Source organism: Sus scrofa, chromosome 7 (genome assembly GCF_000003025.6).
Source record: "Sus scrofa isolate TJ Tabasco breed Duroc chromosome 7, Sscrofa11.1, whole genome shotgun sequence".
NCBI classification, from domain to species: domain Eukaryota; kingdom Metazoa; phylum Chordata; class Mammalia; order Artiodactyla; family Suidae; genus Sus; species Sus scrofa.
In genome coordinates this window covers 4,705,226-4,718,133 of record NC_010449.5, presented here as the reverse complement: position 1 = coordinate 4,718,133, position 12,908 = coordinate 4,705,226, and the positions used below count along the sequence as shown (strand labels likewise).

General features: G+C 44.1%; 1 protein-coding gene across 13 annotated transcripts in view; it reads left to right on the top strand.

Annotated features, from left to right (window-relative positions):
• Positions 1–12,908, top strand: part of CAGE1 (cancer antigen 1) — a 58,583-nt gene that overhangs the window by 32,547 nt on the left and 13,128 nt on the right. For 6 of the 13 annotated variants that reach the window (XM_021100145.1, XM_021100154.1, XM_021100150.1 and 3 more), the window contains 3 exons: positions 31–138; positions 8,242–8,346; positions 9,635–9,720. In XM_021100145.1, coding sequence (XP_020955804.1) covers positions 31–138; positions 8,242–8,346; positions 9,635–9,720 — 299 coding nt within the window. Of the gene's footprint in view, positions 1–30; positions 139–1,648; positions 4,138–8,241; positions 8,347–9,634; positions 9,721–10,196; positions 10,403–12,908 lie in introns of those variants that run through there. The other 7 variants (XM_021100149.1, XM_021100147.1, XM_021100153.1 and 4 more) reach the window with 6 other exon arrangements.

The following is a 12,908-nucleotide window of genomic DNA, read 5'->3' as shown; positions in this document are numbered from 1 at the left end:
GGAAGTGAGCACAAGTGTGTTTCATTTCAGGTTACAGACGTTGATTCAAGTGAAGCCAAGGATGTCGGAGATGTGCCTGTCTCACTGGGAGCCAAACTGGATCAGTACCACAGTCTGAACAAAGAGCTCGACTTCTTGGTAAGAAACACCTTTTGTGGCTTTGCTGTCATTTTTATATTCAATCTCATTTTATTCATAAGTTTAGGAAATTATCAGTTTTCAAAGCTTTGCTCATTGGACTGGTCATACACTGGCATAGAGGCAGTATTATTCACCCACAAAAACATACAATTGACATTTGCATTTTCAAGTTTGGAAATTTTAAATATTGTCCCACCTGATTTGTTTGATCAGATATCTTTCTTTCAGAATGCAGAAATTTAAAAATATGTGTAATTTTTTTGCCACGCGTACAGCAGTAGGTGTTCACAACAGTCGTGATTAAGGGGTGCTTTGGGAAACGTCACCCGTACTTTAGGTGGCACCACAAAGAAAATGGTAATTACATGCTGGGTGGGTTAGTGGCGATTGTTGTGTAGTGTGTCTGTGTATCACATCAACACGTTGTTTAAACTTACACAAGGTTATGTCAGTTAAATCTCAGTAAAGCTGGAGAAAAGATAAAGGCAGATGAAAGAAGAAAATATGTTAGAAGAAAATAAAAATATCTCGGCATCTAGAAAGTTACAATCCATTTGGACCGCACTCTAATGAAAACGAGGTTAATTTACTATTAGTAGTTAGAGAAATCTATCATCCTTTTTCTAAATTTCTAAAAGTTGGCATTTTGGGAGTTCCTGCCGTGGCACAGCCAAAGCAAATCTGACTAGGATCCATGAGGATGCGAGTTTGAAGCCTTGCTAAGTGGGTTAAAGATCCGGCGTTGCCATGAGCTATGGTATAGGTCGCAGATGCGGCTTGGATGTGGTGCTGCTGTGACTCTGGCGTAGGCTGGTGGCTACAGCTCTGATTGGGCCCCTGGCCTGGGAACCTTCATATGCTGTGGGTGTGGCCCTAAAAAGCAAAAAAAAAAGGCATTTTGTACTAAATTCATTTACATATTCATTCATCTTGAAGAGAAAAAAAAAATTCCCGTGTTATGAGGACTTAAAGGGTTCATCTTTTCTGATTCACTAATTTTTTCCCATTAAATAAGTAATGATGACTTTCCATGAAAGGTTAAGCAAGACTACACACTATGGAGATAGAAAGCTAAATCAAACATAAACCCTGCTTCTAAGGAATCTAGAAAAGAAGATGTGGTGCATAGATATCTATTGATAAGGCGAGAGGGGAAAGTTTTTAAAAACGAGATAAACAGTGACAAGCATCTGACAGAGGGATGGTCGTGGAATGACGGGAGCTCAGAGGCGAAACGGACAATGTCCAGGTGGGAGAAGCTGGGGCACTGAACGGGCTGGCAGTGGGCCTTGGGCACTAGTCACCTATGGACGTGGGGCGGAGAGGAGAGCACTCAGGGATCTCTGCCTCCATCAGCAGCTTCTGTGCCTCGGGCATGAGAGATGTCGAGAGTGGGCCTTGATCTCCCGGCTGGAAGCTGGAATGAGAAAACAAATCCAGGCGTCCCAGGCACACTGTGTCACTTTTAACAAGTGCTGCAGTCTTTCTTGTACAAACTGTATTTCAGAGAAACCAAATAATCCATGAGGGAGAGTTCTTCACCGAAGAATTTAAGCTGTTAAAAGCCAAAGAAAAGATACCTGTAGAAAATTGCGTTTTGCATCCATGAATAAAATAGGGAATATAGACAGCTTATAGTTGGCTACTAAAACTTCTATGTTCGAGACTCATGGGAAGAGTTCCTGCTGTGACGCAGCGGGATTGGCGGCCTCGTGGGAGTGCAGGGATGCAGGTTCGATCCCTGGCCTGGCACAGTGGGTTAGAGATCCAGCGTTGCCACAGCTGTGACTCAGATCTGGTCCCTGCCCCGGGAACTCCATATGCTGGGAGGCGGCCAAAGAAAAAGGAAAAGAAGACTCACAGGAAACAGAGGAGCCCTCTCATCAACTTCAGCCCCACTGACGGTGAGAGGGTCCCTCAGCAGGCTGTGAACCACCCAGTCTGAAAGCAGTCGTCTAGACCACACCACCAGCTGACAGGATAAAGAACATTTTAAGTTGAACGTGAAAAAAATCCAGAACCTGAAAAGTTCTCATCCATAAACAATTGACACAGAAAGGGAGACAAGGGAGGTTCTAGACTCAGAGGGATTGGAGCCTTGAGACGAATCAAGCGGATGCACTGTGTGTGGAGCCCGTTTTGAACACACCCACTGTACAGACAGATTCCTGAGGTGACCGCCTGGGGCTGGACAGTATCGAGAGTTTACTGTTGATTTTAGCAGACGTGATCCTGTCATCACTGTGGTTTTAAAGCCGTTTTCTGTCAGTGATGCATATGGAGAAGCATATCTATGAGTGAATTAACACCATGGCTAATTCAATTTTAAATCCCCAATTTGGGAAGGTGGCAGAGTGAGAGCAAGGTTGGGAGCTTGGTGACAGATGAGCAAATGCTGGGAAGCGTTGGTAGTTGCTGGAGTGAAGTGGTACCTGGAGATTGCTCATAGTCCTCTCGTCTGCTTCGGGGTGTGTTTGGAATCTTCCAGCATAAAGAGGGCTTTGGTTTTGAAATGCAGAAGTGTGCTCCAGAAGGCCCACTCCCAGTTCTCCAGGAAACGCCAGGCCAGAAGGTTTGGTGGCCAGAGGTAAATCTGGGGGCTCGCACCTCCTCCTCTGATGCTTCGTCACATGCTTCTCTTGCGGTCCTCCGACCGCTTGCCTCTGGTCCTTCTGCACAGTTCTTCTCGTCCTGTGGTCTGCTCTCTCCACCGCCTCACCTCCTCCATCCTCAGAAAGGACCCCCGCTTTGCCTTCCAGCTGGCTTCCAAAAGAAAACACAAAAGGGTTCCACAAGAAAATAACCACAGCCATGTCTCCAGGGTGTGCGGTGGGACAGTTGGCCATCCCAAGATGCCCCGCCCTAGTCCTGGAACATGCAAAAGGGACTTTGTGTCCCTTAATAAAACAGGGAAGCTAGCACTTAGGACACAAGGGACATTGCAGTGTGGTTAAATCAGGACTTTTAGGTGTGGAGATAGAGGGTCCTGGATTATCAGGCTGGGCCCCATCTAATCCCAGCTGTGCTTGACGGTGGAGATGTTTCCCCTCAAGGGCAGGAGACATGTAACTACTGACGGCTGTCACGGACCAGCATTGCTGGCTTGAAGATGCGGCGGGGACCCAGCCAGAGAATGTGGGTGGCCTTTGGAAGCAGGGAAGGTCTCCCCTAAAGCCTCGGAAAGGAACTAGCCCTGCTGGCACTTTGCCTTTTGTCAAGTGGAGCCCTGTCAGACCCCTACACTGCAAAAATGTAAGATAATAAATGTGTGTTGCTTTAAGCCACAGAGTTTGTGCTACTTTGTTACAGCAGCAATGGAAAACTAACACAGGATGTGTTGACCTCATTTTCTTTAGTGACTTGGATTTCAGTGCCTCATAACATACTGGGCAAGTTAATATACTATTAACTTGGAAGTATGTCCACAAATCTAGAATACAGGGGCCCAACCCCAGAAGTCTTCCTCTGCAGGACTTCATGTCTGAGCATCCCACCTGGACGGACAGGGCCCCATCCCGCACCAGCAGCCAGCCCTCCCCTGCCTCTGCCTGTCCTCACAACCGGGCCGCAGCTTTCGGAGAGGACTTCCTCTTCTACTGCAGTCGAATGTATGCTGCTGTGGACAGGGCCAGACATGGTGCTGCTCCCACGGAACTCAGCCCTGCCCTTGGAGTCCGCTTCTTCAAGATGATTGGCAAGGCCCGTGGGTCTGCATTTACACCACCTGCCCCAGCACAGCGGGCAGGCCGCACTGGAACCTCGAGCTGGGGAGATGGGAGAGCCTCCTGCCTCGCCTGCCGGCAGCCCTCAGGCACCTGGGTGGAGAGATCTGGTTAGGTCTATTTTATTAAAAGGTACCTTTTGATATCCTTTCATAAAAATGTTTTAGACTTTTTCAGTGTTTTGATTTTAACAAACCATATCTTCTAAAACTTTTCCATTTTGAAAAATTTTTTCTTGGTCTTTTGTCTTTTTAGGGCTACCACCTATGGCACATGGGGGTTCTCAAGCTAGGGGTCTAATTGGAGCTGTAGCTGCCAGCCTCCACCACAGCCACAGCAACTCCAGATCCTAGCTCCCATCTGTGACCTATACCACAGCTCACGGCAACGCTGGATCCTTAATCCACTGAGTGAGGCCAGGGATCAAACCTACGTCCTCATGGATACTAGTCAGATTTATTTCCACTGAGCCACGACAGGAACTCCCTGAAATATTTTTTAAAACTTTAAAATAAATATATTGAACTCTTAATGAAAAGATAAGTCACAAAGTGGGAGAAAATATTTGCAAATCACAGATTTGATAAAGGACTTGTATCTGGAATATATAAAGGATCCTCAAAAATAACCAACTTTTTTAAGTGGGCCAAAAAGGTTTTAATAGACACTTCACTAAGAAGGGTGGCAAATAAGCACCTGAAAAGAGACTCAGCATCATTAAGAGGCAAGTTAAAGCCACACTGAATATACCACCACACACCTATTTGAATGTCTGTTAAAATGACTGACCTTACCAAGGATGGGTGAGGATGTGGAACATCTGAAGCTCTCACGCACCACTGGGGGGAACGTTAAAAGTACGGTCACTTTGGAAGACGTGGTGGTTCCATAAAAAGTTAAACACATACCTACTGTCATTCCACTCCTAGGTATTTTTTTTTTAACCCAAGATAATTGAAAGCATATGTTCATATGGAAACTTGTATGGGAAGGTTCCTAGCTGCTTTATTTGTAATAGCCAAAAACTGAAAGCAGCTCAAGTGTCTGTAACAGGTAAATGGATAAACAGATGTGGTATATCCATACAATGGAATACTAGTCAGTAATGAAAAAGGGTTGCGTTACTGATACACATGCAACCTAGATGCGTCTCAGAATAATTATGCTGAGTGAAAAGAGCCAGAAAGGAGTAAATACTGCTTGGTTCTATTGCATAAAACTCTAGAAAAGACAAACTAATCAATAGTGACAGGAAGCAGGTGGGTGTTCGCCTGGGCTGTCATAGAGTATAAGCGTCAGGGAAGGACAGACAAGCAGGAGGCAGGGGTGATCAAGAGGCAAGAGGGAACTTTGGTGGGAGGAGAATGGCTATGTCCATTACCTTGACTGTGGTGATGGTTTCATAGTTGTATTCATATATAAAAACTTACCAACCTGAATGCTTTATAAATACATGCACTTTATTGTATGACAGTTGTGCCCTTAAAGTGGTTAAACTTTACACTCTTTAGCAGAAACTTAAGATTTTGGGTTACTTTTCACTGTAATCACCAAAACTGGCTTTTATAGAGCTATTTCTTTATCTATAAAATAAATATTCTTTAAGAACTCCTTTGCTCTTCTTTCCTTAAACTGAAGTTAGCAAATTTTAAACAATCTGAGGACTTAAAAGGGTTATTGCTTTGGGAGTTCTCATTGTGGTGCAGTGGGTTAAAGGATCCAAGGGAGCAGATTAAATCCCTGGCCCAGGAACTTTCATATGCCTCAGGTACAGCCATTAAAAAAAAAAAAAGTTAAAACTTTGATCCTAAAAGCAATTAAATTCAAAATGTGCCATTAGGAGTTCTTGTGGCTTGGTGGTAACAAACCCAACTAGTATCCATGAGGATGTAGGTTCGATACCTGGCCTCGTTCCTTGAGTTAAGGATCCAGCTTTGCCATGAGCTGTGGTGTAGGTCACAGATGTGGCTTGGATCTGGCGTTGCTGTGGCTGTGGTGTAGGCCGGCAGCTGTAGCTCCGATTCGACCCCTGATCTGGAAACTGCCATATGCTGCAGATGCAGCCCTAAGAGGCAAAAAAAAAAAAAAAAAGTGCCATTAAGTGTGTTATTAAAAAAAAAAATAGAAGTGAGAAGGAATTCCCAGTTGCTTCAGTAAAATGTTATAAGGTATGTGAAGCTTAGGATTCTTCCCTCCAGGATGCAGTGAGGGGATGCAAAGGAGAGCTTTTAGCCTTTCCTACTTCTACACATGTCCTTTAAAACATCTTTAGGAGTTCCCTGGTGGCTCAGTGGGTTAAGAATCTGGTGTTGTTACTGCTGTGGTGCGGGTTGATCCCTGGCCGGGAATTTCCACATGCTGCAGGTGTGGCCAAAAAAGAAAAAAAAAATCTTTAAATTCTGCTCACCTTGGGTCATCTGTTGAGGTGTATCCATCCTCCCTACTTAAATATATATGTAGCCAGAAGAATAGGACCCCGAGTTTGATATTATCCCCAGTAACATATCAAGAGAAAGAACAAAAAAAGCTGCTGTTTCTCCAGCAGATTTTTTTAAAATTCTGTTTGATTTATTTATTTATTTATTTTTAGGGCTATACCTGTGGCATATGGAAATTCCCTGGCTAGCAGTCAAATCGGAGCTACAGCTGCCGGCGTACACCACAGCCACAGGCCACTCCAGATCTGATCCTTGTCTGAGACCTACACCTCAACTCACAGCAACGCCAGATCCTTAACCCACAGGGCAAGACCAGGGATCGAACCCACATCCTCATGGATACTAGATGGGTTCATAACCCACTGAGCCACACCAGGAACTCCTGAAGCAAATTCATTTTGCCATGGCTCTCTAGGGGATTTCACTACAGACATGTAAGCACATATAAATAAGTATATTTAAATAAATGCTGGAAGTTTGATGGCCATTCTGATTTCTTTGTTTGTTTTTGGTCTTTTTAGGGCTGCACCAGTGGTGTATGCAAGTTCCCAGGCTAGAGATCAAATCAGAGCTGCTGGCCTGCACCACAGACACAGCAACACCAGATCCAAGCCCCATCTCTGAGCTTCACTGCAGCTTGCAGCAATGCTGGATCCTTAACCCACTGAGTGAGGCCAGGGATCCAACCCGCATCCTCACGGATGTTAGTTGGTTTCTTAACCTGGAACTCCTTGATGGCCCTTCTTGACATTGTTATTTAATGGGAACATTTCTGTCGTTTTTCTGTCTATAATTTCTTTGAAAATTAAGGCAACTGCTCAGGGAACTTGTGAATACTCTTTCCTAATAATTAATCCTAGATATCACTTTTAGAAATACAATTTTAAAATTTTGACCTTTTTCTTTTGCAAATAAAAATTGGACTGCAAGTCAGAATGTGACATACGTTGAGCTGAACCTTTTAAAACATTCATGTATGCACATGAGAATATTTATCAAACCTGGAAATGCATCATCAGGCACATCTGTGCTTTGCTTCAGCAAGAATCAAATATGTCTACCCTTTGGTTGCATATGGCAAGAAGGCAGTGAAGACTTGGGGCTCACAAATACTTGTTTTCACAGACAGGTGTTTATTTGCAGAGCTGGTCATAGCGTTAAATTGGAGAATAGCCAAAACGTCATTTTAATTTCTGCTAACCTGCTCTGAGTGCAGTCTAACTGAAACCTGGCTCATAGCATCTCTCGACTCACCTTTGGTACGAATAAGTTTAAGTGAACATTGGAATAAAGTATAGCTTACAGTTCTCATTTGTTCTTAGCATCCATATGTTTTTGGGGATTTTTTTTTTTTTTTTGGTCCTTTTGCCTTTTCTAGGGCCGCTCCCACGGCACATGGCGGTTCCCAGACTAGGGGTCTAATCAGAGCTGTAGCTGCCAGCCTACACCACAGCCACAGCAACCTGGGATCCAAGCCGCATCTGCGACCTACACCCCAGCTCACGGCAATGCTGGATCCTTAACTCACTGAGCAAGGCCAGGGATAGAACCCACAACCTCATGGTTCCTAGTCGGATTCATTAACCACTGAGCCACGACGGGAACTCCAGATTTTTGTTTGTTTGTTTGCTTGCTTTTTTAGGACTGCACCCAAGGCATATAGAAGTTCCCAGGCTAGGGGTTGACTGAATTGGAGCTGCAGCTGTCGGCTTATACCACAGCCACAGCCACAGCAATGTGGGATCCAAACCTTATCTGTGACCTACACCACAGCCCACAGCAACACCGGATCCTTAACCCACTAAGCAAGACCAGGGATCGAACCTGTGTCTTCATGGATCCTAGTCAGATTCATTTCTGCTGTGCCACAATGGGAACTCCCCATATGTGGTTTTCATGGCAGTTTCCAAGTTAGTGTCTTTACCTATGTTTCTCCATAGATCGAAAAACTGGGAAATCTCCTTGAGTCCAAAGAAGACTACTGCAACAGACTCACTGAGGAAAATGACAAGTATCAAAGACATTTAGGCAACTTAATAAATAAGGTACAGATTTTCTTACAGAAGTATTTGTCTTTTAAAACTATGTCAGAGTTCCCTGGTGGCTCAGTAGGTTAAGGATCTGCTGCTGTCACTGCTGTGGCTCGGGTCATTGCTGTGGTGCGGGTTCATTCCCTGGCCCGGGAACTTCTGCATGCTGTGGGCATGGCCAAAACACCTCCCAACTATGTCAGATATTAACACAATAGAATTGCGGAGCTAAAAAGGATCTGAGGGAAGACGTGACGCGGTCTCATCCATTCCCTTCACCTCGTAATGACTTTGCCCAGAGCCTTTTAGCAAAAAGCAGGCGAAAAATGCTGTGTTTCTAGCCTTCTGTGTCAGCAGTTTCAGGTCTTAGTATTACTGCTACTTCATTTTCAGAGTCATTCCAAATCTTGCCAACATAGCCTTCTAGTTTCCGGTGTAAAAACTTCTATCTTTAGGAATTCCTCTTGTGGCTCAGCAGTAACGAATCTGACTAGCATCCATGAGGCCTCGTTCAGTGAGTTAAGCATCCAGCATTGCCATGAGCTGTGGTGTAGGTTGCAGATATGGCTCGGATCTGGCATTGTTGTGGCTGTGGTGTAGGCCAGCAGCTATAGTTCTGTTTTGACCCCTAGCCTGGAAACTTCCATGTGTCGCAAGTGCTGCCCTAAAAAAAATAGACCAAAAAAACCAAACTGTTTTATCTTTAACAGAGTAAACTGTGCCCCTGAGTTGATACACACACTGCTTGTGTGGATCATTGTTGACTGGCTACAGTTGTCCATTTTTTGATACTTTTTCTGCATGATGCACAAACACATTACAATTCTATTTGTATTCGTAGTCCTGATGTCAAAGTATAAGAAAGTTGTTTGGCCTGTTGGAAAAACTTTCATTCACCAGAGTTGTATAATTGAATTTCAACTTATACAGAGTCGTGTGTGTGTGTGTGTGTGTGTGTGTGTGTGTGTGTGCGCGTGCGTGTGCACGTGCGCTTTTTAGGGCTGCGGCTGAGGCACATGGAAGTTCCCAGGCTAGGGGTCCAATCAGAACTACAGCTGCTGGCCTACACCACAGCCACAGCAACTAAGGATTGGAGCCACATCTGTGACCTACACAACAGCTCATGGCAACACCGGGTCCTTAACCCACTGAGTGGGGCCAGGGATCAAACCCGCATCCCCATGAATACTAGTCAGGCTTGGTTACCCCTAAGCCACAACGGGAACTCCTTATACAGAGTCTTAAAGCGTAAAAAATAAACTAAATACATGTTCTAGAATTTATCACAGAATAATTGTTTCAGCTAATTTTCTTCAAGGTTACATCATATGAAGAAATTATCAAATGTGCTGACCAAAGGCTTGTGATATTCCATTCCCAGATTGCACAGTAAGTTGAAAAAACTTAAGTTTTAATTTTTTTTGGAAACTTTTGCTGATATCTCACTCACTGGCTTTTTGCTAAGTTCATTCTTTAGACTCCTGGAAAGAGGGAAATGGGAGGTTTTGTAAATCAAACCCATTCTTTCTTTTTTTTTTTTTTTTTTCCTTTTCGGGCCTCACCCTCGCCATCTGGAGTTTCCCTGACTAGGCGTTGAATTGCAGCAGTAGCTGCTGGCCTACGCCACAGCCACAGCAATGCCAGATCCGAGCCACATCTGTGACCTACACCACAGCTCACAGCTACGCCAGGTCCTTAACCCACTGAGCAAAGCCGGGGATCGAACCTGTGTCCTCATGGATGCTAGTCAGATTCGTTTCCGCTGAGCCATGAGAGGAACTCCATCAAGCCTATTCTTCAAAATGCATTTAGTTGGGTACTGTCTGGACTGCTCGAACAACGGGAGTTTCATCTTCTGTTCTCAGAACTCATTTCACTTCGAGGAGTGGAGTAAGGAAGTCGTGAGAAACGTCTGAATATCTGGGAGACATTACCATGGCATTCAAGTGTAGTGACTTTGCAGGGCTTAAAGTTGATCCAGAAGTTTTTGAATGCACCCCAAATGAATCATATACATACACCTATCAAGGATCAAATAAACTTTCTCATTAGAATGAGATTGAGCTTGAAACATTCCAAACTGAGCGTTTTTAAATTCTGCAAAGTTTTTCCACATATTTATTATCTTCATTTCTTTTATGCTTCTTCCTCCGTCCTTCTTCCAGTTTCATTTGTGCTGTGCTGGCTTTCAGCGAAGCTCAAGCCAAAGGTCTCATCTTACACAGAAAGCATCCCCCAAAGCACAAACTTGGTATAGCGCTAACTCACCCCATGAAAACTGAAAGATAGTGTGAATAAAACAAAACAAACCAGACCAAACAGACATAGAGGACAGAGTGGTGGTTACCGAAGGGGAAGGGAGTGGGGAGGGCAGGGTGGGTGGAAGGGATCCATTGGTGCTGGATGGTAACCAGACTCGGTAGGATCACTAGGTAGTGTGTGCAGGCGTCACATTACCATTTTATGTAGTGGTTATACACCAGTTTTACCTCAATTAAAAAATAAAGGCTGGGAGTTCCCGTTGCGGCTCAGAGGTAACCAACCCAACTCGTATCCAGGAGGATTTGGATTTGATCCCTGGCCTTGCTCACTGAGTAAAGGATCTGGCGTTGCTGTGAACTGCGGTTATAGGTCACTGACTCGGCTTGGATCCTGGGTTGCTGTGGCTGCGGTGTAGGCCAGCAGATACAGCTCTGATTTGACCCCTAGCCTGGGAATTCCATGTGCTGCACCTGCAACTGTGAAAAGCAAAAAAGCAAAAAAGAAAACAGCTAAATAAATAAAGACAGTATAAATATACTATACTATATATGATAATATGAAATATAAATATATAAGGAGGTACACCTTTTCCATGGCTCTTAAGACTCAATACTTATTTCTCCCCTAGCTGAACTATAGATTCAATGCAATTTCAGTCGAAACCTCAGTAGGGGTGTGTGTGTGTGTGTGTGTGTGTGTGTGTGTGTGTGTGTGTGTGTTTGGGGTTTTTTTGGCTGTGCCCGTGGTATATGGAAGTTCCTGGGCCAGTGATCAAATCCACACTGCAGTTGTGACCTGTGCCACAGGAACTTCCCCCAGCAGGTTTTAAAAATAGAAATTGGAGTTCCTGTCGTGGCGCAGTGGTTAACGAATCCGACTAGGAACCATGAGGTTGTGGGTTCGATCCCTGGCCTTGCTGAGTGGGTCACGGATCTGGCGTTGCCGTGAGCTGTGGTGCAGGTTGCAGATGCGGCTGGGATCCCGTGTTGCTGTGGCTCTAGTGTAGGCCGGTGGCTACGGCTCCGACTGGACCCCTAGCTTGGGAATCTCCATATGCCGCAAGAGCGGCCCTAGAAAACGCAAAAAGACCCAAAAATAAATAAATAAATAAATAAAAATAGAAATTGCCACACTGATTCTAAAAGTCATGTGGAAATTCAGAGGGCTTAGAAGAGTCAAAAGAACTCTGAAAAAGGCAAAATTGGAAGCAAACCTGATTTTAAGCCTTAAAGCTACAATAAACAGAGTATGGCATTGGCATAAAAATAGAAAGATCAATGGAACAGATCCACACAATTATAGCGGACTGATTTTTTGACAAGTGCACCAAGTCAACAAAGTGGGGAAAGGGTAGTCTTTTCAACAAATAGTCCTGAAATCATTGAACATCCATTTGCAGACAAGCAATCAAACAGAAAGACCAGAAATGCCTTTGGGGGGGGGGTTTGTTTGGGGTCCTCTCCCCCTCCAGGTACCCTCGGCATGTGGAAGTTCCGGGGCCAGGGATCAAACTCACACCATAGCAGTGACCCAAGCCACTGCAGTGACAGCACTGGGTCCTTAATGAGCTGCACCACAGAGAACTCAAAACAAAAAAGAACACTTTGATTTATGCCTTGTACCACATACAAAATAACTCAAAATGGATAACAGGCCTAAATGTAAGAGCTAAAGTATAAAAATTCTAAAAGAAAATACAGGAAAAAGTTGTGTGACCTTGGGTTAGGCAGTGACTTAAATATGACACTAAAAGCATGATCCAGAAAAGAAAAATTGACAATTTGTACTTCATCAAAATTAAAAATCTTGAGTCTTCCGTAGACACCATTAAGAGAATGAAAAGACTAGTCTGAAAGAATGTATTTATGAGTCACATATCTGATAATGAACTTTTGTCCAGAGTATATATGACTCACAGAATTCAAAAACAAAGAGCAAAGATTTGACTAAAAAAAAAAAAAAAAAAAGGGCAAAGATTTGGACACTTCACCAAAAAGACACATGGATGACACGTAAGCACAGGAAAACGTATTCAATATTGAGGCAAATGAAAACCCCAGTGAGTACCCCTGCAAACCTATTAGCATTAGCCTGGCCCTATCAAGTGTGGGGAAGGATGCAGAGCAGCTGAAACCCTCACACCCTCCTGGCGGGAATGAAAAATGGCACAATCACTTGACAAACAGTTTGGTGGCTTCTTTAAAAGTTAAATGTACACAACGTGTAATTCAGCCAACCCACGCCTGTGTACTGATCCACGAGGAAAGAAAGCACGTGTTTATACAAAGTGGGTGTTCAGGCTGGCTTTATGTGTA